At 38.2% G+C, this 22,256-nt stretch overlaps 1 protein-coding gene across 8 annotated transcripts in view; it reads left to right on the top strand.

Moving 5' to 3' along the window:
* The window catches only part of Spri (Src homology 2 domain-containing protein sprint), a 209,619-nt gene that overhangs the window by 59,902 nt on the left and 127,461 nt on the right, over positions 1-22,256 (top strand). For 3 of the 8 annotated variants that reach the window (XM_072002995.1, XM_072002994.1, XM_072002996.1), the window contains one exon: positions 2,825-3,070. In XM_072002995.1, coding sequence (XP_071859096.1) covers positions 2,990-3,070 — 81 coding nt within the window. In that variant the 5' untranslated portion in view covers positions 2,825-2,989. Of the gene's footprint in view, positions 1-367; positions 1,115-2,824; positions 3,071-10,240; positions 10,464-17,082; positions 17,327-22,256 lie in introns of those variants that run through there. The other 5 variants (XM_072002993.1, XM_072003005.1, XM_072003003.1 and 2 more) reach the window with 5 other exon arrangements.

Below are 22,256 nucleotides of genomic sequence, written 5' to 3'. Positions count from 1 at the left end.
TTTCCGACTCTCCACCGACCAGTAGAAATAAACGGGCGCGATCGCGAGCGAATCAGTTATTAACAGAGTTACAGTCAGTTATCAAGCAATTATCAACGAATTATCAGCGATCTAATTAACGAGTCTGTTTTACGACTTATACACTGTTTCAGCGAATATAGCCTGTATACTAATTTATTATTTTAAATATATTCGACGATTTGAACAACAAGCAATAACATTTAATAAATCTCACGATCAAACATCTTACACAAGTCTTCTACATGTGTAAAGTAAGGATCAATAACACAGATTTAAAACATATAAAAGATTTAGCAAGAATAGCAAATACGATATTTTGGAAAATAGCATAATTGCATAATAGCAAATTGCGAAGCATAGGAGAACGAAGATCTAAGGAAGATTGAAAGTTAAGGATAAAGTTGTTTGATAGTCTAGTTAGGAGCGTTTTTTCTTTTTACAAATGAGCATACGACGATGGAAAAGATTCAGCGAGCCACGTATCGCTGGAATCAAAGGAGGAGAGAAAAATTCGCAATAAGAATAGGCGCGAGACCAGCAAAATACGAAGAGAAGTTAGGAAGCACCGAAAAAGATTCAACCAGATGGAAATGCAAGAGGATACTAGTGAAACTGGAGATAGTAATATGAAAATAGAAAGAGAAAAGTAGAAAGAGATTTTTAGAACTAAGAGAATGATCAGGTACAGAGATGATCGCGCAAAGAGAATAGAAAATGGAGAGGAAATCTGGGAAGAGCAAAGATGTGAGGATACGAAACAATAAGGAAGAGAGACAGATATGAAAAAATCAAAATAAGCAAAAGAAGTTAGAGGAATAGAAATGAGTTAAAAGCAAGAGCGATGAATCTAGGCAATGTAGATATTGGGAAGAATGCAAAGAAGAATGTAAATTATGTGGTGAGTTGAAAGTGGAAAGGTGCGATAAGAAAGCGTAGAATAACGAGAAATAAAGATTCAAATTGGGTAGAAATAGTAAGTGCAAGTGGAAAAGTAAGCCTGGCAAGGTCAAATGAAATTATATGGATAAGGAAGAGCGAAGAATTGGCTAGAAAAGAAGAGATATCAAATGAACGAAGAGTAGAAAGGAGAAAGGTAAAAAAGAAATAGAAGAAATAGATCGATAGGGGTAGATAGGAATAGAATAGAAAGAAGATATTGTACAAAGTATAGAAGAGTGATAATAGCGGTGATAGTAGAATCTAGAGCAGAGGTTTGAAAATAATTTAGAGTAGAAAAGAAAAAGTGGTAAAGAAAGTGAGATTAAAGTCAGAGAGAGGGAAAGAGAGAGACTGGACGTGACCGAAATAGATTCGATATAGATAAATATCGTACAGATACTGTACTATACAACCAATTAGATAAAGTACTATTATTATTATTATTGGTCTATAGCTTGATGTAACAAGTATCAATGTCAATATTCATAAAGTCGAGATATTAATAATTTTAAAGATACGTTCTCTTTACGGTTTTGCTATTTTTATCAGAATTATATAGGAGAAATTCCCAAATGAAGGATATTAAAATTTGAATGTTAAGAATCATTCGACTTGAGATCTTTCACTTGGCGTAATTGAAATATTTGCGATATCCCTGGATGGTTAAAATTCTTATCGGCGGAAAATCGAATAAAGTGGTTGTTCTGAATTTAGAATTCCCTTAATCGCATCTCGACCGCGTAGCCCCCGATATCTAACGGATGTGCAGTATAATTTACCGCATTGTTGGCAAGGTTTTCACGGAAGAATTTGCTCGGTGTTGTCAGCTAGGCCTGTCCCCTCGTACTCGATCCACCATGAAGTGTAGTGAATTGAATTTAGAGACCGAAAAGCTCAGTCAAGGAGCATCGAGTGGCTATGGATAAAGGTAAACCACGTTAAACGTGAATTTACAATAAATGTGGCCCGTGTGGGGGAGCTTGCGACCGTAGAAAATTCAATTTTACGGGAATTTTACTCTAAAACGTTATACGGAAATTGAACGTTTTCTTTGAAAAATTAAACGTTTTTCGATAAATATTTCGCATTATCGATCTGAAATTTATTTCTCAGTGTTGTTTTATTTTATTTCTCAGTGTTGTGTCTTTTATGCTTTGCCTCTTTGGTTCTCCAGTGCTTCGATTTTCTAATCTCATTCGTCTATTTGTTCATTCCGATCCAAGTCCTTCCGGTTCTACAATTTTCTAACTCTCTGATCTTCTAGTCTTTCAATTATCTAATTCTGCAGGCACCTAATCGTTCAGTTTCCTAATTCTAATTCTCTAGCCTTCTAGTCCTTCGGTTCTCCAATTTTCACGTAAACATGTCCTGTATTATTAAAGGTCATCGGTGTCAAGTTTTTTTAACATTCGTCATTCTCTTCCGATTTCTTTCGATCCCTTTCGTACAAACGATTCGATTACGTTTAATCCGACCTCGTAAATCCAAAGCTCGTGAAACAAGCGTCGTCCAGCGTTGAACGACGACGCTATAAACCGTCGCTTTAGCGCAACTTACGATTTAAATCCTCGGGGCCGGACTGAAACCGATGAAATATCGCTGCAAATTACCGACAAATTTGACGCCAGAAAATTTCGACCCTCACGGCGATGCAAATAATTCCGGAGAAATTTTACGGTGATTGAGACGTACATTGTGAAATTTTTTTTCAAAATAATCCGGTTGACTTCGTTCTCTCTCTTTCTCTCTCTCTCTCTCTCTCTCTTTCTTTCTTTTATTCGTTATTTTCTTACGATTTATGATAGTAATAAATTTACACTGTAATGAATATTCATGAGAATGTGGGTGTTCCTTTTTGTTACAGATTACGTAGTTTCGTGGTGCGTGACAATTTTGTGTCCGATTCGTTTAATGTTTATATGCTCAGTGGAGAAAATAAGGTGCAATTAAAGTTTCACGGTTTGCATCGATTAATCATCGCGTTCGTGGCTAAGCGGCGTTGAATCTTGATGACTAATATGACAAGAAGATGACGTCATTGGTTCAGAGGGATTTGGCGCCAACACGGAAGAGGGAATCCACTAGCAGTAATGCTTCCAGTTACTTGATGGTGAGTGAGAATAAATCTTTTCCAGATATATTTTAGTACCTGACATAAATTTTAGTAGTGGGTATATTACGGTGTCGATTATTCTCTGAATTACTTGTATACAAAAGTTGACGATTGTCCAAAGAAATTTTAATAGGTCATTGATGCTGAGGACGCGAGTCTTTGGTATAAAAATATACATATTAATTAGTGAATAATTATGTAGATAACTTTACTCAACGAATAACCGGTTTTTTCTTCTATGATGATTTAAATGTAAATTGCCGTGTCATAATATCTTTTCTTAAAAAATACTCTTACATAGCGTTTTGATATAGTTAATATCTTCGTTAACAAAATTTAACAACAAATATTAGCCCATGAAATTTAAATTTCGAACAAGCGACATTTCAAATACTCCTACGTTTAAACACGCATACATATGCAAAACATATATAAGACATCGATATTCAAATCTCGAGCTTCGTCCAATCTCTGCAAACTATTGCAACGTAGAAAGCATCGTACCATGTAGCCCAAATCATCCCCCAAGAAACATGGCTCTATCAACTCCAATCCCATGGAAATACTCTCAGCATAGATTCCCTCCCTACCATTGTGTTCGTAATCTTCGGGAGAAAATTCTCGCTGCTTTCTCAGTACTATCGTTGTCCAAATAACTCGTGATATCAGCAACCCCCATTCTTATCGCGCCTGCGATGTCCAAGGCTGACTCTAGATCTAGTCGCGTCACAAGTATCGTGTAGTCGCGACAATAACGAGGCGACGATCCCAAAAGCTGGGAACGTACTGTGGCGCCTTCCACGACGTCGACGTTTGACCATGAGGAGCGTCGTGACCCGTAGGGTGCGCGTTATCGTTTGTCAAGAGTGTTAGGCCGATGGAAAAGTTTCGCGAAACATCCCTGAATTTCCTCGTCGTCGCCTTTCCTTTGATTATCCGAGCGTGTGCCACGTGTCCCTTCCTGTTGACGCGATTTCTCTGTGGAATTTTTCTGAGCGTGGAATTCAGATTATTTTCGGGTTGTTTTAATTTTTTTTAGCGTTTGCCGTAGGGCAACCATAGTAGAGATTGATAAAGAAACGATGATTATGATTTCCGTGATCGTTATTAATGTACTTTTTAGAAATCTTTTTATTTGTTAAATACCTTTTTAAAAAGTATCAGATTATTCTTATCGCGACTATTCGTGTTTATTTTTTCTATTGTCTGTTGAATTTTCATGAGTCTTAAATGTAAATTACCTTAGGCGCCGTTTTAATTGTGGAGGAATTTACGTTTGCATTTAAACTACATTTTTATGGAATTTTTGTTCACCTCGTAGATATCTTTCTTCGAGTTACAGTACGCTGTTAGATTATTCTTGTTGCGATATTTACGCTTATTCTTCTATCTCTCTATATGTTTGTTTATGGTATATTCAGTTCGCTATGCCCTTTAGGATCCGTAGCAGAGGGGATGAAAAATGAAAGAATAAAATAGCATAGTAGCTCTACCATTTTCGTATTCCCTATTTATCTTTTTTATTCTCAGACTTGAATTCTTCGCCTATTTCTAAAATTGACACGATGAAAATAAATAAATAAATAAATAAATATATAGATAAATAATCATGTTTTCATTTCAACAAAAGTGCACTCTCATACTTTTACTGATTTCAAACCCCAAAAGACTCTACGTCAACGATCACGGTATACCTACTTCATAATTTACAAACATGTCACACTTTTTCAACTGTTCCATAAAATTTCGTTGCACATATTCACTTGAAATCACCCTAAAATACTACCCATCCCCCAGTCGCTATTTCCACCCCCCGTTACTTACTCTCCGACCAAATTACTCTATTCCACGTCACCTCCACTTTTTCCCTCCCTTGCAAAAACTCTCTAACATCGCCATTTTCACCGCGTGCAAACCATTCTCTCGCGCGTTTCCCATTAATGGGACGCATCTTTTCTTTCGGACTAAGCGCCCCCTATCTCGCGCGCTCGAGTTCGCTTCCGGCGAGCATTTTTCGGTATTGAACCGGCGCTGCGTGGTCGGAATTTTATAAACGGCGGGGAAAATATATCCGGGACGAGGAAAAGCGCGCTGGGGGTTGGATGCCTGGAAAGGTATGCAAAGGGGCAAAAAGTGAAGCATCGCGACGTCGGTGGCGGTGGCCTCGATGGGGTCGACAAGGAGAAACGCAAAGTCGGCGAAATCCTATTTAATGCAAATTTTGTCATGCACCAGAGCGATATCTCGCCGTTGTAAAATTAATGTTCCCGATGTTTCCTTTTCATTTCCGCCACTGTCGCCCCGCCGCGATCCTCGAAACATGATGGATAGCCAAAAATCTCACCCCAGGTCGATTTACACGCTCCTTTGTTTCGAATTCTCCTAGTAGCAGCGGAATCATTTAGATTACCTCGGATAACTAGAAGATCTGGTAGACGATCTTTTTCTTTTCTTTTATTTGGAGATACAAAGATGCACGCAAAGCGCGCGATATGTAAAATTGTATAAAATATCAAAATCGTAGGGCTTTTGTTAATATTTAGTAGATGGAACAATTTTCTATTCAAACTTAGTCTCCATCTTCATAAAAATATGAATTTGTTTAAATATCCGCGATGTAATTGTTAACGTTATTTCAGAGTTTTATACGATACGATACGTCGACTGCCATCAAACTTGTCGATGAAAAAAACATTCGCTTCTCGTAGTTCAATGAATCCTTTTTAGAATCAAAAATTACATATTTTCTCTACAAAACCGTGTACGATTTCTCGATACAAATATAATTCAGTTTATGGATATCGAAATATAACGTGGAACTTTTCGATCGATCGTCCGAAAGGTGCAATTAGACTTGGCCGCTGGAAGGATGTCCGTGACAACCGCGTTTCAGAGTAGAGGCAATTAGGTGAAATTTGAATGGGTCTAGCTATCTGGACGATTATGCGTGAGCACGAAGTCCATCCCCGCGTCTTTCGCCCTTATAGGGATTGTTACGTCCCCGGGCAGCTTAAAAACGCTTTAACTTGCCGCACGGATAAGAACAGATGGTTCTCCTGTCCCCACGGAAACATATAAGCCATGCGAGTTAATGCTCGCTGGAATATTCAAAGGTAGTCACGGAATCACTATTTTTCACGGACCGTTGCCTTCCTGTACGCGTTAAAGAAATACGCGTACTTTTCTCCTTTTTTTTTCTTTTTTTAACGGTCGTATTTAAAATACAATATCGAAGCTTACAATGGGATGTTGGAATTTTCTCAAACCGTAATCCACCTCTACTTGTCCGTACGTTATTTATCAAAACATTCTACCTCTTTTGCATATTAGATTCTCTCTCTTGCATATTAAAATCTGAAGATTCTATGCAGCTGAGAACAGGTTCATAGACACGTAATCTGATTCATCTGAAAAAGCCGATCGATAAATTCCTCTGCGCCCAACGTTATATTTCATTTTCCTGATGGCGAGGTTGGCTCTATGAACGACGCAGGGGGGCTGAAACGATTTCCAAAGCTCAGAGGAAGGCTTAATCCGATGATTAATTCAATTAACGGCGACTGCACGATCGATCTGGCACTGCACGGTTTCAGAGATCGGCAGACAGGACCTTAAGCTTCGTTTGCATACCGGTTGATTCTCGAGCTGCGGCGGAAGCCTGTTTCGTCCTTGAGGCCGTAGTTTTCCATTAAAAGAGCCGTACATGGTGTCTTGCGACGATTTATTGCCGGACATTAGGAAAATAAGCAACGAACGCTATAAAAATGTAAGAAATAGAAGGAGAATCTCTTCGCACAGTAATTGAATAGTCGTTATAAAAAAAAACAAAGTCAGTTTTTAAAATCAGTCTATTTTTATTACCAAACTTGTTACTTTTATGCAAGGGAAATTTGTAATATCGGTAACGTGCAGCTTCGAACTTGTTTTATTCGTTTAACGGAGGAATTTCTCAAGGCTGTTTGAAGCTACGATGCAAATTTCGTGAAATCGTACGAATAATGTTAATCGAATTTGGCAGCGAGCGAAAAAGTTAAAATTGAAAACGGAAACAGTCGGAAACAATTCAAACTAACTGATAGATTATTGGAAAAATTGGAAAGCGATAAAATAAAACGATTTATTACCAGTAGATACATAGGATTTACCGTGCTACAGATGGTCAATTTTATTTCTTCGAGTACGATCAATTACAAGAAAGTAAGTCAGATGGAATTACGGTGTTTGGATTGAAAAAGTTGAAACGGAGTCGGAGAACAATGATTCTTCGACACCCGGTGCACTTCAATTGTACCAGATCGAAGGCCATCTTCGCAGACACCGGTTCCAGTGTCTAGAAAGTTTCCTGTCAGCCGACCGTCGATACACTTTCGATCCTCTCGGCTTTACTTCGTCGCGGCGAATCTCCTGCTGTAATTAGCTGAATCCTCTTCGACCAGCTCGAGGATGTTCAACGTTCCTTGAGAAAATCGGCGTTTCGGTTGTTGCTCTGGTAAACTGCAGATACACTGGATCGTGGTATTTAAACGTTTTATAACTTTACGAGATGCTCAAGAATAATCACACAGCCGTAAATTACACAGCGTAAATTAAATAAGAAAAATTCAAATCGTATGAAACGATCACTTACAAATTATATTACGACAGTTACAATCTACGATTCGTCGAATTATATATTTCTTTTATTCGATTCTCGCTTCGCGTGTTACATGCTTCGAAAATGCAAAGATACACGCGGAATGCGAAAAGCCGAAGAGATTATATCGTAAAAATCACCATCAAATTCTGAATAATAAATTCGTCTACCCTTTAATCCCGCCATTCGATATTTCAACGAACTGGAATTAATTTCACCGGAAACTCGCAACTCGAGTAAGTCTGTTCGTTATTCTGCGAGAAAAAGCGCGAGAGTGAAGGAAAGATATAGGGAAAAAAGGAAGAAAAAGAAAAAAAAAGAGAGAGAGTACTAAAGGCGAGTGAATTTTCAGGCGAGTGAACGCCTATCGCGTCGCTACGGTCCATCGACGTGGAAGAAAGTCGAACGCACCGCGGCCGAGGGTGGAAGAGGAACGCGCGAGGAGCCGATAAATCCTTCGTTCAATCAAGTTAAAACGATGCTAAATTATTTGGAAGGACATAACGGTGCTAAAAGTCGAGGCTTTAAGAATGGTATACGTGTGTACAATCGTTTCGTGGGATTATATTTTTCCGTGTTTGGGGATGGCAAGAAATGTTCTTCCGCGGCTGAGAGCGCTCCTTTATGTCGTCGCTTTAGGCCTCGGTCACACGGAAATTTTTTAATTCCGCTATTCTTGTATCTTGATATAATTATTTTTACGTAATTAACATACTGTATCTTTGTTTGGTTTTAGGATCAGATATGTATTTTTATCAACCTATTTATCTCATTTATATCACCCACCCAATCTTTAATTTCGAAAAGGTAATCGTAACGAAGAAGGTCATAGGTACGTAAAGACAATGAATCATACATTTTATGAAAATGCATTATTTGTCACGGATGACAGAACCAACGCTCGTGTGACCGCAGCCTTAAAGGCGAAGCCTTTAACTGCGGAGGTGGTCAACCCTCGAGCGACTCGAGTATCGCGAATTCTCGCTGAAAGGGCCCGGAGAAATTGCGTTCTAGCTCGCAATTTAGTTGGTCCTCCTTTTTTTTCCCTTTTTCTTCTGGAGTAGTCTGATACCATAGTCGAGGAGATATAATTCTGGTGGTTGTACGAGGCGAATAATACAGGGAAAAAGGTTTTTCTTTGCTCGTGAAAATCATTAACTCTTCCCTCTGTGTTCTTTGATTCTCAACCCTCGATTATCGACGTAATATTATTAACAAAATCTTCACGTAGTTAAAGAAACACTTTTCTACAACTGTAAAATATATTCTATGAAATACCGTTGATACGTACGATGCTTCATTTTTATATAATATTCTCAAAAATATCCCCACGCATACTTATTTTGTTGTGAGATGTACCTTAACTGTAAAATTGCATTTTACGCTTTTATTCGAGTCTCACTGCTTTACGATTATCTGCAAGATTATGAATTTTTATAAATATCCCCACTCTACTAATCGTGTAACAGTGTTAGATCAATACTGGTGTTTTTCTTTTTTTTTGTATTTTCGTCAGTAAATTCCAATTTTTCAAAGGTTTTTGTATCACGTAAAAATAATTATATAAAATGTATGGATCGTGTATCACGTAGAAATGTGAAGGATTTGTTAGAAAATTTTTCCGTTGGTCAGTTATGTCGTCTGTGGGACAAAAGTGGCACGAAATCATTTTTGTTTGGACTCAGATGTTGCTATGGAAATTGAACGATGGGTCGGCGGCACGTTCGTATCGATTCCCAGGGACGAGTACACGTCTCGTGTACTCGTGGCTGCACATTCGTGTTAAAGTTCAGTTCACTCACCTGCTCTGATCGTAAGAAGGTTGCTTACGATCGTACGTGTGACGAAATCGTGTGTTCAAGCGCTGAATTACGGAAATTAATTTTACACCGCTAATTATTAAAACTCGTCCGTTCGCGAAAAGGTATAGACATCACGAACAACGTTCGAAATCCTCTCCAACTCATTATTTTTAATTAGAACACTTCGAAGACTAATAACGTTGTGTTTAAATTAAAAAAGGTGAAAATTTTCACCGAGAAACATTAAAGATGTCATAAACAATCAGCAACATCTTCGTAATTCCATTTTAAACGTTGCAAATACTAAAAATACTATCGTTTCAAAATAAAAATAAAAACAGAAAACTCTTTAACAAGCAGAGGTAAAATTATTCGTTAAAACGATATTAGTAACGTTATAAACAGTGTCTGAAATTTCTTCCAATCTCGTAATTCCATTGCAAACATTTCACAGATTAATATTACTATCGCGTGGATATAAAAATTAAAAGAAATATTATATTATCTATTCCATGGAAACAATACAGGAGCGTGGAATCGAACGGAGGCAAGGATTTTCAGAAAAGCGGTCGCTCGGTAGTATCGATCGGTTCTCTGTCGGATCGGTAATAAAAAGGCGCTGACAGTTCGTTCTCGTTCTCCTCTCTTTTTACGTTATTCTCGGAATCGCGTCAAGTGTATCGTGTAAAGTGCAATTCAGAGTCGCGTGTGCGTCATTCGTGTGAAATTAGCGTTGTTGTTATGCGAGTCGTCGAAACGTCGGTAGTCGCTGTTTGACAGTGTTTATAGTTGTGGAAAGGAAATCGAGCGGTATCGCGGCGTTATCGTCTGTCAGAAAACGGAAGTTGCTGTTATCTTCGCGTGAAGACGAGAGGAAACAGCGTTCTCCGGTGAGTGACCGGATTCCAGTAGTTTTTACTAAATCGATCGCACTTCTTGTACACCTTGACACTCGGTATGTAATAATTTCTCTTATCAAAATCTAATAAATTTTCTTGCGTATCAACATTCTCTAAAAAACTTGTCGAATCAACGCGATATTGAAATAATCCCACAACGTAGAGGGTTAAAATATTCGTATTGGCAATCTAAAAGCTGGAAGCTTTTGGAAGCGCTATCGTTTGGTATAAATAACATGAATTATACCGAAGAAAAGATAAATAAACAAACAGAATATTCATAATTCCTCTCTGTTAATTAATTCTACTTCTTTTTTGTTAACATTTTTATTCAAATGAAGGTCAGTTATCAATAAGTGTGGAAGAAATTCTCAAAAATGACATCCTTTAAAATTCGTCTTACAACAGCTACGATGTCCGAAATTCGTTCTTCACGTAGAATAAAAAATCCCTTCGTTTAAAATCAATTAACCTTCTGTCGTATCACTGTTCTGTGAAAAATGCCACAGATATTAATTTTTAATTGTTAATCATTGTGTATTGCGAGATATCTTCTCGCTTATCGCTAACCAATATCGACGACAAAAATATTTTTCTGGTTACATTCGCCTCTTGTCGATTGTTACTAAGGTTACCAATAATTAGTAGATATTCGTTGGTAACATAAGAAGACCTAATTATAAAACTCATACATTTTGTTAAGCAAGGTATTAAAGTGTATTAAGTACATGTATGTTTTACAATTAATTTTTTTCTGCTTCACAAGAAACTACAGGAAAAACTTTAGCCGCCGATAATGATTATCGGTAACCAAAATAAAATTCGGGTCATCGATAATGGTTACTGGTAACCAAACAAAATTCCTGGGTATTTATAACCGGTTACTGATAACCAAAATTAAATTTCCCTCGTCGGTAACAACTACTGGCAATGAAAACAATTTTAATCATTTGTAATGGTTATCCGTAAGCAAAATTTCTTAATTAAAAATATTAACTCGTATGCCAGAAACTTTAAAATTCATCTTACAACAGCTACGATGTCCGAAATTCGTTCTCCATGTAGAATAAGAAATCCCTTCGTTTAGAATCAATTAATCTTCTGTCGTATAACTGTTCTAGGAAAAAAGGCCACAAAGCGTAACTATTACGAACGAACCGGCCCTCTGTTGAAACCATAATCGACACGGTAGAACGGAACGAGATACGGGATTAAATCGGAGATGGTGAAAAATCGTGGTGGAGAGAGGCGGCTTAACACTAACAACCGTTTCGCGCGTGCATCATTCCGAGCAAATATCGCCATCAAATCGAGCATCGCGTCAACAATTTTTCCATCCCCTCGTATTTCAGCCGGTAGTCGGCCGATTAATTCTTTTCCCGGCCACGAATAGCCCCAGGCGCGATTAATTAATTCCGTCGGTTGTGAACGCATGCCGGCAGAGCTGGAAAACACGGCAATTTCGTCGGCTTGGGATCGATCGTTCGAAACGTGTGCGTGCAACCGATTCCGATAACGAAGATGATAACGAGAACAGCGTTCAACTAACCCGATCGTGGATAGTTTCCAGTTACATCGTTGAAAATCCACGAGTAAACGTTTTCGGTCGATCCGCGACGATTGATCTGTCCACCGGCTTGGTTTTTGGTCAGAATCCCTTTTGGGGGGCGGCATCTGAAAATTATTAGGTTGTCCGAAATGTTTCTTTCGTTTTATAAGGAAATAATAGACGCGCAATGTTTTTGTTTTATATCAGTTTATTGAATTATAATAATTGAACGTAATAATAGAAATAGAACGAAATGGATCATACCTAATTCAATAGAATAATATAAAATAGAAATTGTTGTTCGTCTATTATCAACTTATAAAACGAAAGAAACTTTTCGGACAACCTGATACATCTGCCAAGTTGCAGTTTCTTCGATTTTAATTCTGTTATGCTTATGGCAGTATATCGTGGACGATTTTGTTTTAATTTTGTGTTAATCGTGTAACGATCGGATGTGCGTGTTTATGCATGGTTTATAAATCTGCATGAAATACTATTTAATTTCCTATGCAGGATAAACGAGCCTCTCAAACGCCAGACTGATGATAACTTTGTATACAGTTTTTCGTTTCTTTTTATCTATATATACGTCGCATTCTATCGTCCGATATAAGAAGATTGATATTTACATCGAATTCGATTATCAAATATAATTTGAAAAGAATTATTTTAATATCGCTATTAATTTTCTTTTAATATTACGTAGCTTAGTTAGAGCAAATAAATTAATTTCTTTCTTTTTATCCATATATATATAATTATTAAATATAATGTAATTATATATAACTAATAATAATATAATAATAATATAATATAACTAATATATAACTAATGTACCTTTTTTAATTGCAAGAAATGTCTTCCTTTCAAGAAATATTTCCACAAGTTTGTTAATAAAACAAAATATATTCGGATATCACTGCTTGCCTTTATTTTTCATTTTTAATCGTTTGAACTTCTGAACTTGCGGAAATATAAAAAAATTGGGAATAGCTGTGTTTGGAAATGGGGAATAATTAATTTAATTTTCAGATATATTCTGAAACGAGTGATAAAGTTTGATACGCTATCGATGAATCATCGTACGTTATCGCCTCGTGTTTACTATTTTTGTAGCGATATCCACTTTACAGGAGACGGTGATAGTAATTAAACGATTACCGAGGCTAGATCGTTTCGTATTAAAATTAGAATTTGAATTGTGGAAAGTACAGATGTAAAGTGTGTTCTTTGTATTTGTCGTGCGTAAATGAAACTAGCGTGAGTTAGAGCAATTGCAATGTCACTGCATGCTTGAAAAATAATTGAACGTGGAATGGAATAAAATAGAATCGCGTGAAAAACGAAGAACTGCTGTTTAATCTGATTCTGTGAAAAAAAAAGGGGGTACGCACGATGGCTTGCAAAAAATTCGATACGAATGAACTCAGCGTGTTTGGTTACATGGAAAACGTGACGAAGTATTTGCTAGAAATTAGTCGTAAGAATGACATAAGCGACGAAGATTTTGCCAGCAACTAGACCGACAATAATATCTCAAGGTTTGATCACTTGTCCTAACTTCCTCTTCAATTAATACACGCGATATCAAACTTTATCCACACAACCTGAATAAAAATAAAACATCAGAAATCAAGTTTTCTTATAAAAGTTGTTGAGACTTTGTCGCGTACCCCAAATTCCTATTTGATTAACGCGCACAATATCGTGTCCTATCCGAATTTTACTTTGTTCAAACTTTATTTATTTCTTTTAAATTGGCTCTCCTCCTATTTTTTTTTTTACAATCATAAACAAGATTAGAACCTCCATCGCAGAGTTAAACGTCCGTAACCAGCATCGATCAGGATCAATTCCTCGATAATCGACATTCTCGTCACGCGCACTGGATCTCGTACAGCTCATAGATTCACCTTCTCTGAAGTCTGTTTCTTTCCTCGCAGCTGCGTCTTCGTTACTCGCGCTGCACTGGCGTACGAAGACACGCGTGTACGTTACTGTATAATATATGTACACTCGGGAATATACTCTTCATCTTCTTCTCTTTTTCATTCTCTGGTTGTCTTATCATCCTTGGTGCCGTGTGTTCGTGGACACACAGAGGCTGGCAAATAAATGGTGGCCACGGGAAACACGTAACATTGCCGATCGAGTGCAGCTGTCGTTGCACACCGTGTGTACCGATAGTTTCGAATTGCAGGTGGGAAATTATAGGGTACTTTTGAGTTGGGCTCAACAGAGGTTTGCTTGAATCAGATTGTGATAGAAAAAGTAGCGTTTTGTTTCGAGATTTCATCGTGCTGGGAGCCTGAGGGTTTGATTTCGAGAGGGATAGGGTCGGTTCGTCTCGTGATTTCTATCGTTTGAGCAGTACAGCGTTCTTTTTCTTTGCTTTGGGACACGTGGAATAGGTGGGTCGATACTTTTTGGCGAAAGAACGGGAAAAAGAGAGGTCGCGTTGGTTATGGTATCTTTGCGTATAAAATTTCAATTTCAAATTTCATTCAAATTCCATTCATTTCGGTATTCAATAATTCAGCATTTCATACAGTTTCAAAGAACGAGAAAGATTACGGACACCCTATGAATTCTATTCTATCGTGATATTACCTCTTACCATTTCTCGCTACCCCATATTTCATCTTTTTTCGGTACAACGTACGACACGACACACGAAGATTAAGAAAAAAAATTCCAAACCGAAGAATCACCTCGATCCCAGTTTCTACCCTCTGAAATCCTCTTGGTTCACCTTCGATCTCTTCCATTCGAGACACCCTATAAACGATCCGCTTCCGGTTCGTCGTGTCCTTATTAAACGAATCTTTTCAGCGGCGCACCGAACATTCGACTTTTGCGGCGACAAGAGTCGTCAACCGGACGCGCGTGTTCTACGTTTATTTGCACGGGTTGGACTATGTGCGTGCACCGTCTATTACGATAACGAGCAGCCAACACCAGGGCCCGCTTAATTGTCGTTTGTGCTACCTAATCGTTGTCGTACTCTCTTCACTAGTGGTTACGAGCTGGTATAAACACGGGCTGAAAACAAGCAACTGTAGCGCGTTACATGCGAATGCGATTGCGGATTCAGTTTCCCTCAGGAAAATTTTGAGTAGAAATTGAACGAGCACGATTGATCTATTTAGTTGTGCTTTATTGGATTGGCAACTAAGTGATCGCGGATTTTGTCAATACCACTTATTGAATTATACCACTGTGATTATCACCTTAATTATATCAGGTCGTCCGAAAAGTTTCTTTCGTTTTATAAGGAAACAATAGACGCACAGTGTTTTTTGTTTCGTATTAGTTTATTGAATTATGCGCGAACATAGTAATAGAAATAGAACGAAATGGATCATACCTAATTCGATAAAATAATATAAAACAGAAATTGTTGTTCATCTATTATCACCTTACGAAACGAAAGAAACTTTTCGGACGACCTAATAGAAGAAGAAGAATATTTATTTATACTACTCGTCTTGTGTTTATCCATCGTAATATTAGCGAGGCTTTTACGTTAATCTCCGAAATAAATTGAAAAATGAACGACTTTGTTACACGATGTAATTGGTATATCATGCAACTATAACATAGTGAAATGTTTCGCGTTAATTCGCAATCTTCCTGTCAGTAATTAGTTCTAATGATCGCATCAGAACAGAAAAATCATAATTCATCGTTAAGTTAACTAGGAACGAAGGAAATAGGGTTAACCCCATCGCGTGACAACCCTCCGAAGCCAGGACATTGATCCTACGGTTGATGGATCGTTGATTAATCGACTACATAACAGGATACTGCTACGCAGTATATTCTCGGGTTGCCTGTACGAAGTTAGGCAATTCCTCTGGGACCTGGGACAACGATCGTATATGGGGTTCCCAAATTCTTTGTCCCGTGTATCCACGTCGTGGCAGGCAGCGTATGGACAGAATAAAATATGAAGTGATCTATGTGTATGGGTGCGTTATGCAAGCTAACAGACCATTGGACGTAAGACATACATCGTCGGCTATCTCGAGCGGTGATCTGAATGACTGTGTTCTGCTTTGCTTGCTTCTACCGGGTAGACACGCAGAGTTCGCTAGCGATAGCTTCGATCCATTAAACGTGAATCATTCGAATGCGTTATCTAGAGCAGAGTATTCTAGAGAAAAGATAAGAGTTTTTGCTTACTATCCGAATGCTTGGATACGCAAATATGCGAATTTAAGCTTGACAAATATAAAAATTATAATTCACAGTTTCAAACAGAAAAATTTAAACTCAAATCTTCCAGTATAAAAATTCAGATCGAAGCTTTTAAAAGCTAAGATTATAGAATTAGTTTGACAACATAGCGCAATAATTATTCGCGAGTTTTCTGATTAACAACGTCGTTCGAACTCTTCTGTATACTTTCCTATTGATCCATTTTCTTCTCTTTTCTTCGCGCAATGGTATCTCGTTTTCTACACCTTGTCACACGTCACACCTGAGACACCGCCGTACTATCCAGCCGTTCTTGTACATCGACAAACTCGTTCTATCGTCCAACGAACGAACCTTCTCGCATAAATCGCGAAACCCATTCGCACGAATCAAAATGTTCAAATGTTCCGAGCAGTAATATCCATTCGAAAGAGCCGAACTTCGTTAACCTATTCGACTACAAGATACGAGGCTCGAACAGTGTAAATCCTGCAGAGGCAACAAAATCGATTCTATCCGCATTTGCTGCTACCGGTCTCGTCAAAATGCCACCAGACGTAAATCAAACAAAGTCTATTCATACGTTGTAAACACACGGCCACGCTTACGTAGTACGAAACTTGCAAGCTTTCGTGGAAAGTTTCGCGTTATTCCGGGCGTACTCGATGAATTTAATTAAACAAAGGCCGGAATCGAATGAAACGCCGCGACAACGGTACAACGTGTTGCACGACGTCGACGACAGCGGCCGGTGCTGATTGGATCTAATCCGTTTAATTCGGGGAATGAGTTTCAGCGGACCATTTTAATTCGAGCCGTCGTCGTGTCGCGTTTGCTCTTCTTCTGCAAGTTCCGCGACGCGAAGGGGGATTGGCAGGCCTGCTCGCGCCGCGAGGCCAGCCATCGTGTTCGCAGTTTAACGATCGCGCCGGGAGCCCCGCAGAGTTTCCACGCGTTACGGTTATTAAGGATCCCGTGTGGGTCGCGTTGTCTCGAACGCATACATCCGAGAATTCGCTCGAGAATCTCTCGATGATCGTAAGTTGTTACAAGTTGGAAGGGGAAAGCGAGGAAAGGAGATCGTCGACAGGGAACGTCTTAGCCTGGGAACACGGACGACGCTATGATCTAATCATGGAGATCGAGAACTGGTGGAGGAAAGAATTGGTAGAAGATTAGAGTTCTATACGTTTATGTATCTCTATACAGCGGCTCGCGGATTTTTTTACAAGTTTCTATGAAATATTTGTACATATTTGTGATCGTGAATATCGGTATTCGTATGTTTCGGAGTGGCACAAGTCGATAGAAAGTTTCTCTATTTGGGCAAGTTCTATTTCAAGTAGCTCTAAATTAGACCAAAGCCAGATTCAGTGTATGGTAGCTAATGTTCCTGTCCACTCTAATTCGTCTTCAACCGCTTCGAATAACTATAGTTTCTGAGAAGTTGCTCCGGAATGGTCTAACTTGCTCCGACTCGCGTCATATCTTCTCAGGTCATATAAACCCGACGTGCATAACTAACTTTCCTTCGAGATTCAGCTAACCAGCGTAAAAGCTTTAGCCGCAAGTTAAAAAGTCGAAATTAAGAAAAGAGTGAAAAATTCCAGCAATTTACTTGGGAAATTTAACGAAAAGTAATTTGGAGACAACTGCGAGGCAAAGTCAATTAACGAAACATTTGGAAATAAAAATTAATACGAAGGTACAAAGGCGACGAAGTTTATTAGGTCGATCCAATCTAATCTGAACGAAGCAACGAATAATTAACAAATAGTTAAAGCATAGAGTTGAAGGAGTTTCCTCGTCGAAGCAAACCTAAATTTAATTCGAACGTAATCGGAATTAAGCTACGAAAATTTCAAAAATAGAAACTCACGAAGGAATTTGCATAAAGCGAAGAAAGTTTACCTGTCAACTCTAGCCCAAACTAACTGAACCCAAGCAAACTGAAGCTAAAACTAACCCAAACGATGCAGCGAAGAGTCAGAAAACGGAAATTAATAAGCAAGAAAGTGGCGTGAGTTTACTTGCCCCAGAAGGGTGAATTCATATCCAAAAGAGCCATAATATGGTCTTTGAGGGAAGTTTCTGCGACCCTGACACGTTTGCAATTTTTAATAAACCCTATCACAGGTATAAAAAGAAGTAGCAACGAAACGGTGTCAATCTATTTCCATCTATTTTCAAGGAGAGAATAAGCCGCTACTTTTCTGCTCCCCTGGCCCCGTGGTACGACCGTGACCGAGTTACGTATAATGGTGTTCTCTTATTCGCGGTTTTTTCTCCCTCGGCGTGCCCCATGAAAAATGTAACAACGATTTTCGGGGTCCCCACGTCCGTGACCAAGATCGAGATTCAAACGTTAGGTCCACCTTTTTTGCATTGTAAGCCGCGCTATCTTCATTTAAGATAGTGCGCAAGACAGCGCTCTGAATGACAATGGACCGGAAGGGTGTCGGTGTTATTTATGCATTCATCCGCGTGTTTTTCCGATCCTTTGTCATCGCACGAGGTTCTTCAGCTTGTTATTTAAATGCGTATTTTTTTCTTCTTTTTCTTCCAGAATATAGAAGATGCATCTGGGAGTTTGGGAGAAACGAGTTGATGAAATCTATCGATCTCTTTAATTCGAGGGCGTCTTTTGTAGTCTTAATTGGTAATTTCAGTTGATTGGTTCGCTGTGTGTATCGGGTTAGGAGGAGGATTGTAAATTGTACTTATTACGAGTGGTTTCTGCTTCAATTATTCTTTTCTCGTGTTTCTCGCTTCCGTATAAAATCTTATAAATATGTATCGCTTAATATCAAAATTAATTTTAGTCGATCGATTTCCTATGTGCATTGGACTGAAAGGAGGATTATAAATTGTATATTGCGAGTGCTTTTTCTTTGAATTATTCTCGTCTTCTATTTTTTCTTTCCGTATGAGTACTCGTAAATATTATTTAATATCGATAATCACTTTTATCTATCTACCGATGTTCTATAAATTCCTACACAAGTTTCAACGCGAATAGATTCTCTCTACATGATTTGAGTAAAGTTGGAGTAATTCGAGGAGAATTTCAGCGAGCTTTTTAGAACGTAAGAGAATCTGACGATCGATTAATATGCACGTGGCGAGCGAATTATAAAAATTGGATTATTTTGGAAATAATCGTGCGGTATGGTAGAGAGTTCAATGGAAGTTCATCGAACGAGACGTCGATCATTTCTACGGGTTCCATCGGATTTCTAGCGAGAAAGATCGACGAAGGGTTTCCGTTGCTTTGGCGAATCCATCGATTTCCATCGGCTTTGTGAGCAAAGCTTCGACAGCCGGAATATCTAACCGGCGTCCTATGGGGTTCCATGCTTCGTTGCTCGCATGACTCACCCCGAATACACACGAGGATCCGTGTGCAAGCCAAATATTCGCGAATCGAAGGCACACGGTTATGCGTCTCTTGCTTCCGTCGCGCTAAAAGCGTCTGTATTCCACGAAAATCACGTTTCCGCCGTTAATATTAGCTATTTGTTACTTCCAGCCGAGAATTGGTAAATTCGAAGCGATATTTACATTTATTTGAAAGGAATTCCTAGATTTGAAGAGAATTTTTGGATTTGGAATGTTCACTGAATATTATTTTTAAAGTAAAATCAACGTTAATTAGTTTACAAAAGATATCATACGTCAACGTAAACTCATAATCGTATCAAACATTAGATCAAATATAAATGAATCGTAAACCATAAGGGAAAATAAGAAATATTCGCAAGCTCTCTTATCAAATCTACGATATAATCCAAAAATACCAAATATCACAATTTAGAAAATAAAAGGAAACAATGAAGAACATTCACGAGCTCTTTTAAAAGCACCAAAAATAGTCCAAAAACACGAAAAGCCTACGGTTAAAGAAAAAGTTAACTCAGAAGTGATTAACAAAGGACAAAAAATATTCACAAGCCATCTGTAAACAGAATTACACTTCAAACTCTTGATATTCGACAGACACGCAACAAAATGATGGAATCGGACAGCGATGGTATAGGAGAGGATACGAATTTTCAAAAGACAACGACGTATCTTGTTATCTGTCAATCGAGTCTCACTCAGGCGGACGGGTATGAAAATTTTAGAAATAGTCTGAGATTTCTGGCACGGGGGATGATGTACCCGTGTCACGGGGGAACTCGATACACGTATCGACAGATCGCGGGGTTGTGGCTGGGGTGAATTGCAATTACATTCTCAGGATGACCCTTTAAGGTCGCGTGTTCAGCGAGGATTTTGATGATATTTAAATTCCACTTGAAACGATGCATCGTACTCGACTCTGTAACTCGTTATTTCGATGAAGTTTGACGTTAAGTACGAAATATTCTGAAATTATGCTTATTTTCTATTCAATTTCTTCCTATGGATTTCGAAATAATCGTTAATTATTATTTAGTACATAATTTATTTAGCTTTATATAATTTAAAGTAAATGGTTGGATAATTTACTTTGGATTTACAAGTTTATAAATACTTGTAAGCTTATAACGATAAATATTGATGTTGGAGAATGTTGAGAATTACATCGGTTAATCTGTTAACAAGTTGTTCTCTAAGTCATGCGAATGTACGCTCTAATACGCTTCAAAGCTCTTTAGGTTGTTTCAGCCTACTCCTAGTCAGCTTAAGTCGCATCGACTCCCGTTCTACTTCGCTCTAACAACCCCTAGCTTGTGGCTACGCGACATCAGCTTTGTTCTACTTGTGACAGCTTTGATATCAAACGTTTCGTTACAACCCTCGATCATTTAATGATATAAATTCAATGTTCTACCGAGGCAAATGTTCTCAAGATCCACGACTCGTATCAACTTCTTATTTTAATAGTACAATACTGAATTCTCAATCGATATGTATCAATTATGTAGCTTGACACCAATCTCAAATATAGTGACAACGATATATAAAAATAAGAAAAAGAATTCTACTTCCAAGTACACTTCAAACAAGTATCACTCGAATTCTGAATTTCTTCGATCGACCAGAGCCCCTCGGACTGAAAGAAAATGAAAGAAAGTCGGTTCGTTGTGCCTGAATTATAATGCACGCGATGGAAAAATAAAAGGGTAACTCCGTGATTGCCACTTGGCTAGCTAGCTACCCCTTTCGCCACTCGGAACCTCCATTCACCACACGACAGGGCTTTAATCGCGCTCGGCTATTGTGCAATGTCGTGTCAACGTCGACAGAGTGGTTCGAGCCGAATTGCATAAATAACGTGACGAGGTAAGTTCGCTTTCATTCTCGGATCAGTCAGCGGATCGACTTCAAATATGAGAAAGGCCTATGAATAATTCCATTTGTGAATCGAAGAGTCAGTGTATCGTATTAAAAGGAGATTTAATTTCGAGGTCGAAGTGGAGTTGGAAATCATCTTTCGCTTAAAGGGGATAGAAGAGAACTATCCTTTTTTTTTTTTTAGGAAATATTTATTAGGGTGGAAAAGCGTCTTTTTTAGAGAGTTGTTTAAGGGAAGCTTAACACTTTGTGGTTTTTATCTTTTTCTTTCTAATAGTCGAAGCTCAAGGTGCAGCTTTTTTAGCGATTTATCGTGAAAAGTAAAACACAAAAAGAAATAAATATCGCTGGTCTCTGTTTTATATCAGAAACAAGGAAGTGTGTATAGGTGGTTTTCTGTAGCGGATGAAAAATATCGAACACTAAAAATTTATCAAAAAATGGTAAAACACTGGATCGTACGTTAAATAATAGGAAAATTATATTATTATTAAACGACAATCATTATTATTTAAATAATGTGATTTTTAATTTAACACGATTTTATTCGATGGAAAAAGACAATTTTTCAATTGATGGAACATCGTGATTCTTTATCATTGTATAATTTCGTATTACTCTCTGAGATCGCGTGATAAGAGTTCTGATTCTATGAGCTTACACACTCACCAACCCAATACGCACACAGATAGGTAGAGAAAAAAGTGTGAGTTCACCATAGAAAGACCTGTTGTGCCCTCGAAACGAGAAAAGGGAGGTTAGTTTATTAGAAAAATCCCCTCTCGACCGGGGATCATCGACTAAAGTAACAACCCCT

This window comes from Bombus fervidus, chromosome 5 (genome assembly GCF_041682495.2).
Source record: "Bombus fervidus isolate BK054 chromosome 5, iyBomFerv1, whole genome shotgun sequence".
NCBI classification, from domain to species: domain Eukaryota; kingdom Metazoa; phylum Arthropoda; class Insecta; order Hymenoptera; family Apidae; genus Bombus; species Bombus fervidus.
Note: the sequence above shows the minus strand (reverse complement) of the source record. Positions and strands in the feature narration are given on the sequence as shown.